This window comes from Chelonia mydas, chromosome 6 (genome assembly GCF_015237465.2).
Source record: "Chelonia mydas isolate rCheMyd1 chromosome 6, rCheMyd1.pri.v2, whole genome shotgun sequence".
Taxonomy (NCBI): Eukaryota; Metazoa; Chordata; order Testudines; family Cheloniidae; genus Chelonia; species Chelonia mydas.
In genome coordinates this window covers 74,365,879-74,385,513 of record NC_051246.2, presented here as the reverse complement: position 1 = coordinate 74,385,513, position 19,635 = coordinate 74,365,879, and the positions used below count along the sequence as shown (strand labels likewise).

Here is a 19,635-nt window from a genome sequence, read left to right as displayed (position 1 = left end):
TCTAATTGGACAAACATGGAATGCAGACAAAAGGAAAGAAGGATTGACGTGAACAAAAATCACTTGTATAGCAAGCAAATCATAAAAGTTCTGATGATTTTTAAAGTAGGGAGTGAGATGTGGGGGGGAGGACACTGCACAGAAATGGAAGTTGGTGACAGAAAATAAGGCTATAAAAGTGGGCATAGTGAAGATAACTGATGCGTGGTTAGAAACAGAATGGAAAAGGCATTAAGATGAGAGGGCAAGACGGGAAACAGTTTAAAAAAAAAAAAAAAAAAAAAAAAAAAAGCAAGAGGAGACAAGGTACAAATTGGGGAGTGAAGGATAACAAGTCAGAGGGCAGAGTTGAGCAGGATCTTAGCAGTCAAGGTGAGTTTGAACTTTATGCGGAAGTAGGTAATGAGCAAGTGAAGGGATTTGAGAAAGGAAGATAAATTAGGATGGCCAGAGATGTGATTAAGGGTGAATGCTGGATAGATTGAAGAGGAGAAAGGTGAATATCAGTGAAAATGGAGTAGATGACTACAGGAGTTCATGTGATACATAATCATGATGTGAACCATGGCTTGGCTGAAGAGAGGATGAGGAGGGGCATTTTTGTGTTTTTGGCAGTGTGATAGAGAAAGAAGCATTTAGATTTGGTGAGCGCCAAGATGTCGAGGGAAGAGTAAAAGAGACCCTCAAAGTTGCAACTTTGAGCAATAGGAATAAGACTGGATTTGTCACCAATGATGGAGAAAGTAGGCAGGGCAGCTTCAAAAGAAAGATGAGAAGTTTAGTTTTTGCCATGTGTAACTGGTGAGACATCTCTGAGGAGGTATGGGAGCCTGTACAGAAAAGGTAGAAGGGTAAAAATAACAATGGTTGTACATGTAGGCAACCAGAAGGCTAATGGAAAGGAGAAAAGACTGGCCTTTAGGGCACTGTTTCCCGCATCATGGGTCATGTGTGTCCTCTTCTGCTCCCGCTTACCCTGAGCAGCAGGCAGTGACAAGAGCAGCAGGATCCAGATGGAGGCAGCAGCCAGAGCCAGTGAGCAGTCAGTCAGCAGCCTTTCTCTGCCCTGCACATTGCCTGGAGGCTGCTTCCTTCATGCGGCTGCTGCCTGGATCCTGTTCTCACTTCCAAGGGGCAGCAGAGCGGGGAGCAAGATCTGGGAAGCAGCAACAGTACAGAGGAAGCAGCTGGAGCTAGCAAGCAGACAACACCCTGGTGGGGACAGTGGCCTGGCCATGAGAGAGAGGGGATCCAGCTAGGGGCTGCAGGAGGGGGTAGGGTTGAGGAGAGTAAGGGGTTGTGAGGGGGAGCAGGGGCTGGACGGCTGTGAAGGAAGGTGGAGGAGGAGGGGATATGAGGAAGTAGGAGCAATGGGGGCCCTCAAAAGACAAAAATGCATTTGGGTCACCTTTATTAAAAAGTTTAGGAACCACTGCCTTAGGGCATGCCCAAAAGGGAAGACTGAGGAAATCTTTCTCCTGAGGCAATTCTAATTACAAAGGCTTGGTTAGCAAGGTAGGAGAGCAGGGAATGGACAGTCCTGAAGTCCAAAGAAACTGAGGGTCTCAAGGAGAAACGGGGAGAGTGGTTGTGTCAAAGGTTCAGGGAGTTGCAAGTGAATGATTGTTAAGAAGAGATCTTTGGGATTTGGAATGCGGAAGTCATTAGTGGCTTTGAGGGCTGTCTGTCTTGAGTTGGGAAGGATTTTAATGTTTGACATACTTTTGATTTTTAACTTTTTATAATGTGCCTACAGAGCATACACAGCTTTAGATGGAAATAAATTTTATTCCATGATCACCTTATTAGACACTGAAATTCACCCGCTTCCCAGGTGAATGGTAGTAAGCTTTAAACAGTTCTCAGCAACACTATGTTAAACAGCTCAGGACAGAAAGAAAATGACATAATTCTAGGTAGGCAGAACTCAATTACCCAACTGAAACTAAAAGTATGATATAGGAGGAGCATCTGAAGCCTGTGCCAGAGATACCTTTTATCCAAGATCAGAAGAACCAGAAGGGAAGAGAAGTACAAATTTTGATGATTGTGCAGGGGGAAGAAGGGGATGATCAGATGATTCGACCGGCTATGGGAACAGTATGAACTGGAAAAGGAGTGAGAAAGGGGACAGAGCATTGGAGGAAGTAACGTGGGTTTAAAAATTAAAAAGTGAAGACCAATTTTAGTCTTATATTTGCGTATACAGTATAACCTCCATTACGAACACCTCAGGAATGAAAGTTGTTCGTAACTCTGAAATATTCATAACTGAACAAAACAGTATGGTGGTTCTTTCAAAATTTTGAAACTTTACTGTGCGGAAGAAAAATGCTGCTTTCCCTTTTATTTTTTTTAGTAGTTTAACACAGTACTGTACTGTATTTGCTTTTTTTTGGTCTCTGCTGCTGTCTGATTTTTCGTACTGCTTGTTCCAAATGAGGTGTGTGATTGCCTGGTCAGTTCGTAACTCTGAGGTTCTACTGTAAACTGTCAGAAAGCAGAATGATATACAATTTGCATTATTAATCAGCATAAATACCAAGGACATCCAGTAGTGTGCCATGTGGAAGTTTTCAGGAAGGAAGCTAAGAATGAGTAACAAGTTATGTTACTTCTTGTGCTTTTTGTGTTGGAGAGTAGGGGGAGGTAGATATCTTCAGAGGTTTTTTATATGTGACAGGCTTTTTAATAGAAACTGTTCAAGACCAAAAATAAAACAAAATCCAGAGGCCGGGTGGTAGCTGTCACCTAATTTGTTCTGCTTTCTACTTGTTTCAGGATGAGCTCCATGGAATTGAACCCTTAGCTGAAGATGCAATTTTGACTGGCTCCTACAAGAACAAAACCCTTTGCCCCAGCCCAGAAGATACCTGTGACTTTGTTAGGGCTGCCCACTTGGCATCCACTCCCTTCCATGGTGTAGTGGCACAGAGAATCCAACCTCCTACCAACCCAGAGAGTACCCTGAAGGAAGAGTGTCCAGAGCCTAAGAGCACATCTCTGAGCCAGCAAATCCCTATTTGTGAGGGTATCTACAATGAAACTCTTTGCATTAAGAAGCTGAGGTAATTCTCTGTGGATCACATCTCCATCAAATACCTTATGCCCTTTTTTCCTGTTTGAGTCTTTGGTTGCTGGGAGTCTCTCTCTCTCTCCAAAGATTAGATGTAACAAATATTCTTAGTAGAGCCAGGTGTACTTAACACACCATTTTTCCAGCTCAGTCCAGGATTTGGATTGCATTTTGCCATTCTTTGAGATATTACACCAATAAAATAGAAGTCAGTGTTCAGCCAACAGTCACAGCATTGCTGAAATGTTTAACTTCATGCTCTGTGTATCTAAATTAAAGCTGAGTAAAAATTTTAGCCAAAAAGATTAGAGAGAATAACCAATTCTTGTTATATTTCAGGGTTTCCTACTCTCTTGTTAATATATTAATGGTTTGGCTCATGAGAACTTGTCCAGTCTCCATTTCAGGATGAAAAGGGGATTGTGAATTCATTCAGTGTTTATTGGGGATGTCTGGCATATTTTTGTAGTTAAGGGATTGGCATCCAGGCACCACAGCAGCTGGAAAGTTGAGTAGCTGATAGTCTTCTCATTTACAGCCCAATTATGGAAGCAAGTCAGGAAGACACCCGTTCCTCTGGTTCATCTGTTTCCTCAGCCTCCTCTCTTACACACATCTCCACTATTAAATACCTGCATATTCCTGAGAAACTGGAATTGGCTCAGAGCCTGCCTGTTGAAATGGTTAGTGACACTGGAGGCAGTGAAGACACTACTAGTAAGTACCAAGTCTGAATTTCACTTGAGACACTTGGATTTGAGCTCAGTTGCAGACTCTTCAGTATGTATGTCCTGTATTCTTCTGTACTTTGTGTAAACGTCTCATTGGCTTTATGGTTTTATATGCTTAAGTCTATGCAGTGAGCTGTGATATCCTGTCTTATAACTAGGCTAAGCAACAGTGTGAGGGATATAAATAAAACAAATTTGAAGAATGTTAATATTAAATGGATAGAGGGATCATTTAAGGTAATATAATGGAATATAATTGGATGAAATTAAGAAATTGGAAAAATTAGGGCTCTTCTACACACAAAAACTAATTCAGAATAAGGTAGGGTCTAAATTTAAAGCACATTAACTATTCCTGATTAACTCCTTGTGTGGACGTTTTTAGTCTGGAATAACTCTCTGTAGACAACCATTAGCTTGAATGGCAGGGAAGGCTTCCTTACAGGAAGATCTTTTTGGGTGCAGAACAGTCTTCTCAGGAAAGTAGTCAGTGTCATAGTTTGGGATATTGAAAAGGCCATCATCCAACTTGAAATCTAAACAGATTTTGGAAATGCCTTAAACTTGCCCTTTAAGTTCTGCTTCAACTTTTTTTGCTTTTACAATCACAACTTCCTGTTTTCTGAATGTCTTTCCTCCCTTGTTGGTGTGGAAAACGCAAACTATGAGGACTGATTGTATAGAGTCACTTCGATTGCTTTCCTCTTCTAGTCGAAATGGCTGCTGTAATTGAAAGAAATTTTTCTTCTACAGACAAGGTGAATAAGGTAATATCTTTCAGTGGCCCAACTTCTATTTGGTGAGAGAGACAAGCTTTCGAGCCACACAGAGCTCTTCTTCAGGTACCTTTCCCAGACCTGAAGAAGAGCTCTGCGTGGCTCGAAATCTTCTCTCTCTTCCCCTGCCCCCACCAATAGAAGTTGGGCCACTAAAAGATATTACCTCATCCACCTTGTCTCTCGTGGGGACTAACATGTCTACAACTACACTTTTCTTCTAGAGTCAGAGTAATCTCATATGTTGTAATAAGCCAAAATTTGCGATATTGTGGGTATGTATAGCTATGTACCTAAATCCATATTAAGTGGCTATATTTTGTAGTGTTGAGCATCCATATCTCCCATTTAATTTCAGGAAGAAGCATGTACGTTGACTGTTACCCTTCAGTTAGTGGATAGTAAATTTACTAGCATACTAAGTTGTAAACTGGGAATGATCCTTCATTAGCATAGGTCATTTAGGGTACGTTTGGAACACTCTGAGCCAGTGTTCCAGCCCAAGCCCGAACACCTATGCCTCAATTAAACAGCTCCTTAGCCTAAGTCAGTTGGCACAGGCCAGTTGCAGGTTTTAACTGTAGCGTAGGCGTACCTAAAATCTGTTCCCAGTAAGCCTTTTGTGATAACTGTCCGTTTCTAGAATTAGGCATCACTGTTTAAAAGGTATCCCCAGGATGTGAGATGAAAGTGTGGATGGGAAAAGAATCCTGTCAAGATAAGATATTTTTGAAATGTTTCAAATGGATCCATGAAATACCAATCTTTTTGTAAGGAAATCCTTTGTACTTACATTAACAGGAATGCAAAGGTTGCAAGGCTTGCTTGGGAATTTAAAGCTAGATACTGTTTTAAGCCACAGTCCTGCAAATTAGACTCACAAATTAGATTCACACAAGCAGTTCTTTCCACTTGTGTGGAATCCCTGGTGAAGTCGGGGGTTCTGAATTGGCACAGGGGCTCATCCATGCACATTCAGTATGCAGGATCAGAGCCTAAATCTTTATATCTTCCCCTGGAAAAACTGCCTTATAATGAAGGTACAAAAGGTGAATTTTACTCCAAATGACTGAGGTGTGGTAGCTCCTGAATTATACTAATTGCTGAATAGTTATTGAGTAAAAACCCAATCATTTCCATAGAAGTTTAATACTCCTATAAAATTGGGCCTCAATAGTTTTCTTCATGACAGTCTAATTTCAGAGTGATCAAAGATTGTTTTTGTTTTTGGAAGCATAAATTAGAATTGGTGCCAGTGAGCTCAGTAGAGCACTGGAAAATATTAAATGCCCTTCTGAAGTGTAATATTTCAGAGGCCGTTTGGATCTGTATGACAATGCATGATTATCAGGAAAGACAACTGTATTCAAAACCGTCTAGTTCTGTCTAGTTCTTCTGTTGTATAGAACTGTTCCTAATTACAGGTGGTCAGTTTTTCTCTCCATGGTTCTCTCAAACGGTTTCAAAACTATTTCTCTTTCAGCTAAATAGAACTATTGAATAGACTTTTTTTTTTCCTTCAGAATTTACTCTTTATATTCCATTAAATAGCAGTGGGTAGAGGAATCTCAGCCCATATCTTTGCACTTCTCCTGTATACTTGCACTGTAGAATGGAAAATGTCAAGATTCATGACCAAGACTCAGGCAGCCACTGTTCCAGGTGCACCGGCAGCTGCTGGGGCAGTCTAAAGCCACTGTGGCCCTCCCCTTTCCCCCCAGCAGCAGAGTTTGGGTTTGGCAGGGGGTTGGGGCTTTGGGCGGCACTTACGTGGGGGGCTCCCCAGAAGCAGCGACATCCCCCTTGCTCAGCTGCTAGGCAAGGCGGAGGCTCATAAGAACATAAGAATGGCCATACTGGGTCAGACCAAAGGTCCATCCAGCCCAGTATCCTGTTTACCGACGGTGGCCAATGCCAGGTGCCCCAGAGGGAGTGAACCTAACAGGTAATGATCAAGTGATCTCTCTCCTGCCATCCATCTCCACCCTCTGACAAACGGAGGCTAGGGACACCATTCCTTACCCATCCTGGCTAATAGCCATTAATGGACTTAACCTCCATGAATTTATCTAGTTCTCTTTTAAACCCTGTTTTAGTCCTAGCCTTCACAACCTCCTCAGGCAAGGAGTTCCACAGGTTGACTGTGAGCTGTGTGAAGAAGAACTTCCTTTTATTTCTTTTAAACCTGCTGCCCATTAATTTCATTTGGTGGCCCCTAGTTCTTATCTTATGGGAACAAGTAAATAACTTTTCCTTATTCACTTTCTCCACATCACTCGTGATTTTATATACCTCTATCATATCCCCCCCTTAGTCTCCTCTTTTCCAAGATGAAAAGTCCTAGTCTCTTTAATCTCCCCTCATATGGGACCCGTTCCAAACCCCTAATCATTTTAGTTGCCCTTCTGTGAACCTTTTCTAATGCCAGTATCTCTTTTTAGAGATGAGGAGACCGCATCTGTACGCAGTATTCAAAATGTGGGTGTACATGGATTTATATAAGGGCAATAAAATATTCTCTGTCCCTTTTTTAATGATTCCTAACATCCTGTCTGCTTTTTTGACTGCCGCTGCAAATTGCGTGGCCATCTTCAGAGAACTATCCACGATGACTCCAAGATCTCTTTCCTGATTAGTTGTAGCTAAATTAGCCCCCATCATATTGTATGTGTAGCTCCCATTGCCCACCTCACCCTGTTGCGTGCCCCTGCCCCCTCCTACATCCAAGCTCTGCTGCTGCTGGGGGGAGGGGGAAGGCATGGAGCCAGGTAGGGAGCTTCTCCCCCACCCCCAGCACCTGGGCTGCCCTCCCCCAGTACCCAGGAGCCCCCCACCCCAAGTTTTATTCACTGGTATTTTTAGTAAAAGTCATGGACGGGTCATGGGTCCTGAATTTTTGTTTACTACCCGACTTTTACTAAAAATACTCGTGACTAAAACGTAGCCTTATTTGTGACCATTCAAAGTGGTTTAGTGGCCCCAACTTTACTATAAGCTGATTAACGCTGTTATGGGTAAATGTGGCTGGATGAGTTCATCTGTAACCTTTTAATTTTGTCATGGTCTGGAAGAGGGGTTACATTCCCAGTAAGTCTTTGAGTAAAAAATTCACAAATTTGATCTACTCTAGAAATGGGTCAAAACTGGAACATGTCCTGACTGGATTTTGTAGTGTTCAGATAAATACACCTAAATCCAAATACCCACTAGTTTAAATCTTGGTTTTTAAGAAGTACAAAACTTGACTAAGTCTTAATTTAAATGGTCTGCACTTATTCAGTACCTTTCATCCCAGAATCTGAAAGTATCTTCAAAGGTGAGTAAATGTTACTCTGTAAAAACTTAGCAAAAGAAGAAACCATAAGTAAGAGGTTAATGGACTTGCCCAAAGTGATACTGCAGAAGATCAGTAGCAGAATGGGAATACAAGCAAGGTCTCATGATATCCACATGCTAATCTAATCACACATGCTGGCTTCACAGATGGAATCCACATCTGAATCCTGCCTATCTGTAACTCTTACTTTTTTGTTTCTAGATGACCCACCTCAAATGTTGTGGAGTGCAGAGCAGCGCAGAAGGCTGTTGGACCCTCTGCCAGATTCATTGAGTAATTCTCCAGGTTTTTGTTCAGAGAATGGGCCCTTGCCTGTGATGGAGCTGGAGAAAGAAATAGAGCTGGGTAAGCAGTAAGAGACCCTAGTGTGCTGGCATTCTATTCAAACTGGCTTAGGTTTTTTCCTTCAGAATGGACTCCAAACTGTAAATTTTGAAAAATAACCTGGCAGTTAGATATTGCAGTTAATGTGATAGCATGTTGCCTCCAGAGATCTTAATTTGGACATGCCACGGATCCAAAGGGCAAGCTTGCTTCTGTCCTTTGTGCAGTCTCTCTGGAAGAGTGCCCCATTATCACTAGCCTCTACACCCCCACTTTTTTGTGAGAGAGAGACCCACAGTTCTAGACTGGGCCCTCTGGCTTCAGCACCTCTTTGTCACCATTGCTCCTCCAGCAGGTCTAAATGAGTTTAGACTCCTATCAGAGGCTTATCCGTGTTGGAGCTATGCAACCAGCAGATATTTTCAGCAATGCAAGGCACTTTTCAAAATAAGCCAATATTTATTAGTCAACTGCAATACAGTATTTTAGGGTCCTTAAATTCTAATGAAAAAGCAAAACATATGTGCATGTCTCTGCTGGCAGTCCAAACTGCCTTTCTTGCCCAAGCATCCAGGATTCAAATCTCTCCCACTTCACTGGGCAGCAGAATTATAAATACAGTTTAGACAACCCAAATCATCATAATTAGAGCTTGGAAGAGTGTCTTCAGATGTTTTTTTTTCTTCCTTCCTTGGTTAATGTCCTGTCACTGGTCTTCCATTGTAACTCCCATTCATATGTTCAGTTTTTTCACACCAACCCAGATATGCCTACATGGCCAACACCAGTCTCTGGCCAATCTCTTCAGTCCCATTAGGTCAAAACTCAAAAGTGAGTGGGGAAACCAATACACATGTTTTTCATAAAGATGATACAGAAATTTGTCACATTCTCCATATATGTACTTCCTGTGATCTCTTCTAAACGTAAACATTCACAATAGGGAATGAGATTTACTGCATCAAACGGGAATACTGGACCAATGAAGACTACAAGATGTTCTTTGGTATTCTATCCAGCTTTGCCGAACTGGATGCAAAGGGGTTTGCAATAAAGGTAAGACTTGTCACCATATGCACATCTGAACCTTAAAGAGTTAAAACTATCAGCTCATCAGGGTAAAATCTGGTCATGGCAGTTGAATGAATTTGGAGTATAGAATTATTTAAGATCTTGCACCTTGCTCTTGCAATAGAATAGCAGTTCTGGCCCTGTGTAGTCTGATTTCTCAGTAAAATGGGAAGAGCTTCCTGAGCTGTATGTGAGGATAAGCATTTAGGTTTACTCCAATAATAACTTTTTTTTTTTTAATGTACTTTTTTATAGGTGTATTCTCAGCCTGTGCCTTGGGATTTCTATATCGCATTCCAGTTGCAGGAGCGTCTGAGTACTGACTTTGACCAAAGCTTCAGTGAGAACTGCAGCTGTTTCTTATACCTGGATGGCTGTGCTATTCTGCATAGGGAGATAAATCGCTTTACTCTCTGGGTCAGTGCAAACAATCTATGTACGATATAGGAAGATGAACTGTAGCATAGATACTAGCAGTTAGAGATGTTGGTTCTTGCTGGATGCGAAGCAGATTCAAGGGGCCTGGAATGTTAGATTAAACATAGGGCCCTATCTAAATGCAATTTTGATGTATGTTAGTAAGAAGTATGTTTGCTATAAAGATTCTTAGTTTATAAAGGTGGTATCTAAGCAGCATTCTCACTCCTGGGTTTTGTGCTTCTCAGTATGAGACAAGGAGTTCCACAACTTCAAAGGGCTTGTCTACATAGAGACACTCAGGAAAGTAAAGGCCAGGTCAGCTAAAGGTGTGACACTAATGTGCATAAATTAAAGTGTGTGTTAAACTCTTGGGTGGATGCTCTCATTCAGAAGTAAAGTGGCCAGGGGTTTTGCTGTAGCTTAACCCTGCAAAGGCCACTTTGGTCCTGAATGAGAGCATCTACAGAAAGGTTTATCACACTTTAATTTATGCACATTAATTTCATGCCTTTAGTTGACCTTTCCTTAACTTTCCTGAATGTCCCTGTGTAGATGTGGCCTAAAACTTTTTGGTCGCTAGAGGCATCAGCAGTGACTTGAGGCATGAATCACACCACCCCACCCCTCAGAACTAGTGTCATCCAGGTCTTTTAGCTGCAGCCCTGAGAACTCTCAACTAGATTTCCAGTCTGCTCTGGCTAGGGGGAGTAGTGTTAGCATCTTGCTGGAAGGACGCATGTTTAAATTCAGTTTTGACTTACACAGTTTGAGCTTTAGCATATACAGGGCTTAAAAAATAAAGGCCAACTTCAGCCTTCAATGAAACTTTTTTCCATACAGATTCTTCAGCTATTTATCAGTAGAGTCTGCTGGGAACTTTTGCAGTCACTTAAAGTCTGCTGGGTTTGTTGTCTGGTTGGAAAACTGATCATGTATGTGTCTGACCAAGGAGGGCTGAACTGGAGAAGCTTCCTGGCTTCTCCTTAGAGCTGTCTAGAAAAAGTGAAAGCTTGTATCATAGGATTGTTCCTGTCTGCTGCTCTGTCTCTTGGCAGAAGAATGGTTCGTCAGTGGTTTATATTTGTTCTCTCTGTCTTCAGGATATGATCCAGTGCTGTAAAGACATCCCTGAGGAAGTGATTATGCTGGTTGTTTACAATATCCTGGATGTGGTGCAGAAGTTACACAAAGCGGAGATTGTCCATGGAAACTTGTGTCCAGAGGCTCTCTTCCTGGGAGACAGGTTGGTAGCCTCTTTTCAGAGATCTGGAAAAATGCATTATATTCAAGCTCTGTCCTGAGCCTTGTGCTGTTGTAACTCCCTTTTTCCTATGCAGGTGAATAGTGACATGGCTCACTATTTCAGGAGTAGGAGGGCAGCAGGCTCGGAAAGTTGATGTGGAAATCTATAAAAGGCATATATGAAGGAAGGGGGTATTCCTGAAGAAAATACTCCATTATATAGTTACTATTTTAAAATTAGCAAGTTCACATACAAATGTATTAGAACGCTACAACAAATCAAATATGTGGAAGTAAAGTAACTTGCCATTGAGATTAAATATCTGAAAAGAAATGTAGAAGGCTGAGGTTTAAAAACATGAATATTCTAGTCTGGAAATAGATTAGTCAGTTCTCTTTGCAGCCAGCTTCTAAAGCCTGGCCTACACCTAAAATTAGATTAACCTAGCTACATCGCTCAGCGGTGTGAAAAATTTTGCGCATAGTGCAATGTAGTTAGGTTGACCTAACCACCAGATAGATGCAGCTAGGTCAGTGGAAGAATTCTTCAGTTGACCTGACTACCTGCCTCTCGGAGAGGTGGATTTACCTAAGTCAGTGGAAAAACCCCTTCCACTGATGTAGGAAGTATCTACACCACATTGCTACAGCAGCAGAGCTGTAAACTGTGCCACTGTAGCATGCAGACATTGATTCAGAGGACATCAGTTTTCCTCCTTAGGCTCTTGATGGAGGAAGCCTCTCTTTCCAAATGTATAGCTCCTTCACATTGTTGCTGAGGTCGCTTTCTTGCACATTGCTCAGCTCATCCCCCTCAATGGCCTTGCTGTCTAGATCCCACATAAACTCAGAAGCAGGGAGCTAAGGAGCAACATCTGTACTTTTATAATGACTCATACAAGCTACTTCAGTCCTTGTCCCTTTCTCTCCTCCCCAACTTCTTTAGGATTATGTCCTTGCCTAAACACAAGTTCACCTGTGAACTGGTGGAACTTTTGTTTTTTTTTGGTTGCAGATAATGATCTCTGCATTAGCATAAATCCTGAATAGGCTCACCAACACATTGAAGTAACTCTGGAGCTACACTAATAAAGTTTTCAGAGTAGCAGCTGTGTTAGTCTGTATTCGCAAAAAGAAAAGGAGTACTTGTGGCACCTTAGAGACTAACCAATTTATTTGAGCATAAGCTTTCATGAGCTACAGCTGCATCCGATTAAGTGAGCTGTAGCTCACGAAAGCTTATGCTCAAATAAATTGGTTAGTCTCTAAGGTGCCACAAGTACTCCTTTTCTTTTTGCAATATTATCAGCGTGAGCCCTTTTTAGTAGCCATTCCTAAACTAACCATTAGAGGGAGCCATTGGCATGGCTAAGATTCTTACCTGCAGCACAAGATAATAAAAGGAAATTGTACTGCTTCTTTGTCTTTTATGTTTCCTTGGAATTCTTTCCTTAGGATCTGTGATCCATTTGCTAATAATGAGATTACCACTGCTTTGAAGATAGTGGACTTCTCTTACAGCCTGGATGTGAGGTTGCAGCCTAGAGTGAGTTTACTCAGCAGCTTCCCAATAGCTCAGACCCAGCATGGACAACAGATCCTAGCCAAGTGCTCTCTTCCTTATCAGGTAAGTACATATTAACCCAGGGTGATTGCTATGAATGCCCCTTGGCAAGTGTCTTCCTTATCTGAAGAAACGAGATGGAGACTGAGAGAGTTAATATTTTAGGCTGAATGTTGTTGGATATGTGTCCTGTGTTTATAGATCTTATCTAATTAAGCAACATCTTTCACAACTGCCATAACTCTTCAACAACAACCCTTCAGCTGGACCCTGTGTATTCTACATTAGCTGAAGAAACTGGCATTGTTAATTTGGGGCAGTTGTGTACCTACATTCATCTGACAGTTAGAGTTCATTATAAATGGCTAGACTGTGTCTCCATCTGAAATGCTAAACAAGGATTTTGCTTCCTATAGTCGTTTGCTTTGCTTTCCTTTGATTAGCTTAATTTAGCTTGCTGGAAAATCTTCACAAACACCACAATACAGGGTTAATGGGTACAGAAGGTGTTGTAGGACATCTCTAGTGGCACTATTGCTATTAAAAATGCTTTTGTGCTGTATTGAATGGATGTGGAGGAATGGCGAAATGGCTGCAGAGATCAGCAGAAGCAGTTTTCTAACACTGATTGTTGTGGTTTCAGGTAGACTTGGTTGGTATTGCAGAAATAGTGCATTTGATGCTGTTTGGGGAGCACCTCCAGGTTTATCAAGAAGATTCCCTCTGGAAAATCAGTCAGAATTTCTCCAAGTAAGTGTTTCATCAGGAATCTCTGGGTAGGTAAAGGCAGCTGTAGCTTTCTCCCTCACCTCTGTGTTGCAGCTTTTGTCAAAGCTGGAGCATAAATTCAATGCTGTTAGTTGGTAACAGTAGTGCTACATTATATTGAGAATTCAGTTTCGAATCTAGTGGACTTGTTTATTGTAATAGAACTAGATGGACTCATTGATGCTTTCTTGACTCCCTTACATCTATTTACACCCCCTTACACTTTAGACTCCCTCACACATTAGTAACTTATTCACCAAAGAGCTGAAAGAATGTGTAAATTAGAGTGTGGTCTAATTTGTTACATAATTTTATACCCCTTTTCTGTCCTCTTAATATGAGTTACACCGTCTTAGACTCCCTCTGAGTCAGCAGGCAAATGTGGAGCTGGGGAGGCAGGAGGGGATTACACATTAATAAGTGGGCATGATTCTGTGTTGTAACCATTTCATTTTTCAGCTTTTCACACTGTGCTGTGTGCTATGCTGTAGTGTGGGCAGGATGAAAGAGACTGATTCAGGGGTCCTTTCAGGGCGGGAAATAGTATAATTAAACTTAAAGATTGCATCATGCATACACAAAAGGGGCAGAATTAAGGTTGCATGGGCAGCTCCCCTTTGCACACTAACCTGTTAACTTCCAGGCAGCAAGAACCTGCTTTCCTCCTCACCTCCTGTAGTCAAGTGTCTTGGGAAAGGGGCAGCTTATGCTAAGGCCTTCAATCCTTCAGGGGAGTTTCCAACTTGCTGAGCCAGCCATTCAGTCTTATGGGCATTGGAGCTGGTCCCAGGCTGTCACTTCCAGTCTTCTGCATCAGCTATGGTTTCCTGCCTAGGTACTGTCTCTGAGTAGAGATTTCTCAACATTTTGAACTAAAGTCCATAATGGTTTTTCTTTAGTCTGTGTTCTTCAGTGACTTGTCCTGCTCCTCCTATATTGGGCCTGGTTACTATTAGACACACAGTTTGTTTCCCATACTGTAGACATCTAGTTTGTCACTGTTTGGTCTCCGACCTTTGGTGGAATCCTAATCCATCTGACCCTTCAAAGAATTAGGTGAATTAATCAGCATTGAGGAGCTGTAGATCCTCATGCACAGTGCCCAGCTCACAGTGAGTCTTCTTTATTTGGACCTCCTTGTGTCTGGGGTTTGAATTTCAACTTGACCCAAAGTTTCTTTTTTTCTGTTTCTGTAGCGCCACCAGTAATGGTTGTTCCCTTTTTCTCATCTCCCTGCTGCTTTAGAAATTGTTAATGAGAATTGGGCACAGGTGGGCAGAAGACTTAATGTCCCTACTGCCACTGCTTGTAACTAATCAGCAACAGAACAATGTTTTCTGTAACTGAAGTGTACACTTACATTATTGCCTGATGTCTAAGTCTAACTTTTTCCTTAGATTCTACTATCTCCTCTACAGATCTTGCTGATAAGCAGCTATCCACTTGGAATTCTTGACTTTTTCCACTAAAATGGATCCAGAAAGGATTTTTTCTGCTATACCTTGATTGTGTCCTTTTCTGGGCATCTTCAAAGGGCGCTCCAAAGATGACTAGAGGTAGCCATTCATACCAGTATGCCACAAATTTTGGTGAACTGAGTTTCCCCCTCCTAATATCTCATTCTCCCGGACATTATTTTAATGACTAGTTTGGAGAAGTTACTTCTGTGGGCAGACTGCTATTCCTTCATCTGCCCACTTTCTCTGTTCTGAAAGTACATCTTTGCTCATTGCATCAGTTATGTCTTGGGCTTCTGCATATGTTTATACAACCATTGCTTAGATGCAGTATTGTCATGCCAATTGATATGTAGTCTACAGGAACTGCAGTACCTGTTCACAGGTTGGGAGTTGCCTCTAGCCACCTAGATTCTGTTTGTGATGCCTCTTAGTGTACATTGAAAAATCTGTCCTTTGAGTTGTACAGCAGAAAAAAAGTTTTTTCTTTACTTTGTATATAGTGATTTGTCAATAGATTGATACATTTCAAACACTCCTTCTGTTTTCCTATATATTGTGTTAGTGTTTTCACATTGTACCCCTGAAGTTATTTAATCCTGAGGTGGCAATTTATTGCACCAGTTTTCATATGAGACTATTACTTGGAATTCTTGTTCTCTGAAGAGAGAGACATACTGTGGACCTATGGGTGCCACTTACCCACCCACTGCTCCTTCAGGTGGAGAGGAATTCACTTCTTTGAGTGTTTTAGTTTCAAAAGAAACCAAAAGGGAGTTACTGACTGAATCATTGATGCAGGTTGACTTTTGCTCTCTGCTGTCAGACATTCTGGCAGTTCAGGTCTTTGAGCTAATTAAATCTGACCTGCCATGAGAGACTTGTGGACAAGTGCTCTGTTGCATTTATGTATCTTCCAAGAACAAGAATTACAGTAATATTTTTGTAAACCATACTAGTATAACTATATATTCTTAACATGAAATATTAAATCAGTAGCAGCAGCATACCTTCAGGAGTGTGGCTCATAGTGTGGGAGTGAGGAATCTGCAGTGAGTCTGGATATTAGGATCTGCCAAAGAAGGCAGATTCAGCTTTTAGTGTGTCCTGCTCTTGCATACAGACTGTGTAAGTCTTTCTCTGGTTATTTGGGCCATTCAACACATTCTATGGTTGCAGACTGCTGTTGACAACACCAGTTTCCCACTGCAGGGACCCTTTGCCCTCAGAAGGTATTGCACAGATGGAAAAACTTCCATTTAGTAAGTTTCAGCAGAGGGATATTGGTCAGTGTTCAGTATGGTCCCATGTGCCCATTCAAGCATGGGTCAGGAGCATTGTGGTAGTGATACTTGTAATTCCTGTGAGGAGAGAGCTTATGCTAGTGCTTTTTTACCAGTTGCATGTGGCTTTTTGAGGAAGAAGGCATTATTCTGTCCTGCCTACCAAAGGTGCCATAAGTGGTTTTAGAACCTACTTGAGAGGAATAATTAGAGGATTGCTTTCCTGGAAAAGTGCTCTGGGCATGTAGGGGAGTAGGAAGTAAAAGGGGAAAATGACTTACTTACACAAAAGCTTGTGGTGAATGCTGGATACCTTGGCCCTGCAAGATCTCAGAGTTTAGTTCTCTTTTAAAAATTCACTGTGAGAGCTATTTTGATAAAGAAAATTTTGGGCTGAATAAATGGGTGAGTGACTGGTGATAAAAATGTTGAGTTGATGGAGCTACTTTCTCAAAGTACAGAGATGTTTGGAATTCCAGGACCACACGCAGAATTTAGACTTGGAGGAAAGATGAGATTGAAACATAAAGTAGAAATCTCTAAAAACTTAGACAACTTGAATTCCTAACTTGCTGACTTGATTTGGTAACAAAGGTGTGGGAAAAGCTGGAATCTATTATTTTGCTAGAGTGTTTGTCTAGATAAGGAGTTATAGGCTTGAAACCATTTCTTCTCCTGTCATCTTTAAGAAACCCTTGAACTGACTATTAACATACTAAAATCTCCTGCCCTTATGGTAAGCACAGTTGGTGCTGTTTTTATTAAAAGCATCTTTCAATTGCATTTCTAGTTCTGGAACTTATCTCTGAGGCCCATGAATCTCACAGAATTGTGTGTACCATGTCCTCCCACTATGGGATTCTGGGAAACTGGAAATGTCTAGGCTGATATTGGTTGTCATGTAAACCTGTTAAATGGATCATTAGGGTAGAATGTTTGCCACTGATCTTTTTCTAAAGATCCCAAGTTATCTGATCTCCTCAGCCCTACCTACTGGGCTCAGTCTGCCTATAGATTTTTTTTTTGGGGGGGGGGGGGGTGGTTTGTTTTAGAAGACCCCATATCAATTCACAGTTGCATGACATAGTGCTGTTCAGACTGCTGCTGCTGATATGGCTGCTGTAAACTCTCTTCTAGCCAGCTGCTTGCAGCTGAGCTGTCTCCTTTGAACAGCCAATGTAATTTCTAGCTTGAAGGAAGAAATGCTTCACATGAGGCAGCATTCTCTAGTGCAGTTCTTAACTGGGGCTCTAAGTTTTTCAGGGGGCTCATTCCTCTTCTCTTCCCCCCCCTCCCCCCCCGGGTGGGCCCTTGAATTTTTATAGCATGTTGTGGGGGGCTCATGGGGATAAAAAACCATATACTTCCTCACAAGACTGAGAAGCAAAGGATTCCTTTATTTGAATTACAGCTCTGACACTGATCCTTCTTGGCCTTAGTAAAGTCACTCAGCCTTTTGTTTTTGTTTTTAATATCTATTTTACATATGAGGAAATTACCCCATAGGGGAGTTGACAGCTAGTGTTTCACAGACAATTGGCTGCGTAGAATGCACACACATTGTTCTGGTAGATGGGCAGAATGGAGGCTTCTAGCAGCAACCAAGCCATTAGCTTATTTGGACAGTTGTCCCTTGCAAAGCTCTCTTTTAAATGCTGGTAATCATACAGAGACCTAGCTGGGCTCTGCTGCTCCTGTTACTGAGAGCTGGGGAATATTTTAAGGGTCTTCAATATCCATATCCAGCCTGTCTCCATGAAAGGGATCTGCCAAGTTTGGTGATGCCTCAAGGAATTACCTTGCTAACTTTTTCCAAAATCCTCAGGCTAGCCCTATGTAAAATGGTAAATAGGTGTTAGATATTTTGGGGTAGGTGGTGGTGAAAGTGTTTCATTGGCATGCACAGAAATGCTAAGGTTGGCTCTGTCTAGTTCCTGCACGTAAGTCCATTTGTGAAGGGTAAAGAGCCTGCATATACAAGCTTCACAGCACCCCTCACTGTTTCCTTACACGAGCTCATTGGAGAGTGGAGCTGAATATTATTTTAGACTGCCAAGCCTCCACAGGGCTTGCAGAGCCGAATTGAAGCAGGAATCGTGATGGAGCTGTCATTTGGGTGGATGCTGTTCTCATTGAAAACTGTTTTGTATGTTTTTAGGACTGTTGACAGTGATTTGTGGAATAAATTCTTTAGGAGGATTCTGAATGCAGATGGTAAGTCCACAGTGCCTATGCTGAGGGAACTAAGAGAGGAAATGAGTGGCATGTTTAACAGCTCTGTGCAAGAATGGTTTTGTGGCGCCTTAGCGAAATTGGAAGAAACTTTCAGCTTGAAGAACTTCCTCTGATCCCATGTAGAAGGGCAACCAGCCGCCCCTTTTTACCCATCTCAGGGGGAATTTGCTGTTAATACTGGGTATGCAATATATCTTCAGTGCTAAACGTGGAAATTGGTTGCAACTGTTTCTTCAATACTTTAACTCATAATAAACATTTAACAAGTTCTATATAATATCTAGATGTCTCTTAAACCTGGTGCACTAACTAGATATGTAAAGAAGATGTTTTACCCATTTTCTTTACCAAACTGTTCTATGCCAGCCAGCCTCATGTATGACTGCTAAATGTATGTTTTAATACCTAAAGCACATTCATGAGTTCCTCCACCTTTGTCCTGTTTTTTTGTTCTGTTCTCTACACATGCTGTTAATCACTGCTTAAGTAATAAACCTATGTTTTTGTAAGCAACTCTGTCTCGTGAAATTTTACTGCCAAGTGGCCTTCAGAACGTATTTGACTTGGTTTCTGGAGTCATAGGACTGAGTCTGAGTGACATTTCTGACTAATTGGGGGATTGTTCATGGTTTTACTAGATGCATATAGCTATCCTTTGGGTGGCTTTTACAACCATCCAGGGATTTTTTAACTTGAGCTGATATCCCAGTCGGAAACACTCATGGGTCATTGAAATAGAAGAAATGCCTCACATATAGTAAACATCCCACTAACCAAGTTAAAATACAAAATTCATGAATTATTATAAAGCAGCCTCACTTCCTTCTCATCATGTTTGTAGAATGCCCAGCAAAATGAGGCCTACCATGATCTAAAAGTTAATATAGTTCATGGTTAGGTTTCCTTTTAAAATGTTTTGCTCTTCCCTGGACATTGCAGCTATTGCTTTGGCACTTGGCTCCATTGGGTCTGCTCCTCCACCCCCCCACCCCTCCCCTTGCAGGTATGAGGCCTGCACAGCCTCCAAGGCATCACTGGCAAAACTGGTGCTCTCTTGCTTTGAGCCAGCCCTATTGTTGATCTGTGGTGTCTTGGTGAGGCACCTATCCCGGCATGTTCTGTCTTTCACCACCAATAGTTAAAAGTACTATGATGACTGCCTCAAACTCCTAGGGATTGGAAGTACTTAGGACCCATTTGACTGGCGCTGAGGCCAAGGTCTCAGTAGTGTTTTGATCTTGAATGGATCAGATAGCAGAAAATGGCTAATGTCCAAATCAAGGATTCAGGACTCTGAATTGGAGGTGGATCAGTCTGGCCACACTCAGCAAGAATAAATTTTTTCCACCTA

The 19,635-nt window shown here is 41.7% G+C and overlaps 1 protein-coding gene across 1 annotated transcript in view; it reads left to right on the top strand.

Moving 5' to 3' along the window:
• The window catches only part of BUB1B (BUB1 mitotic checkpoint serine/threonine kinase B), a 38,195-nt gene extending 19,398 nt beyond the window's left edge, over positions 1–18,797 (top strand). The window contains exons 15-23 of the mRNA XM_037900493.2: positions 2,782–3,068; positions 3,615–3,793; positions 8,122–8,265; positions 9,188–9,300; positions 9,571–9,732; positions 10,836–10,978; positions 12,433–12,604; positions 13,185–13,291; positions 18,208–18,797. Coding sequence (XP_037756421.1) covers positions 2,782–3,068; positions 3,615–3,793; positions 8,122–8,265; positions 9,188–9,300; positions 9,571–9,732; positions 10,836–10,978; positions 12,433–12,604; positions 13,185–13,291; positions 18,208–18,397 — 1,497 coding nt within the window. The 3' untranslated portion in view covers positions 18,398–18,797. The remainder of the gene's footprint in view (positions 1–2,781; positions 3,069–3,614; positions 3,794–8,121; positions 8,266–9,187; positions 9,301–9,570; positions 9,733–10,835; positions 10,979–12,432; positions 12,605–13,184; positions 13,292–18,207) is intronic.
• The last annotated feature ends 838 nt before the right edge of the window (positions 18,798–19,635 follow it).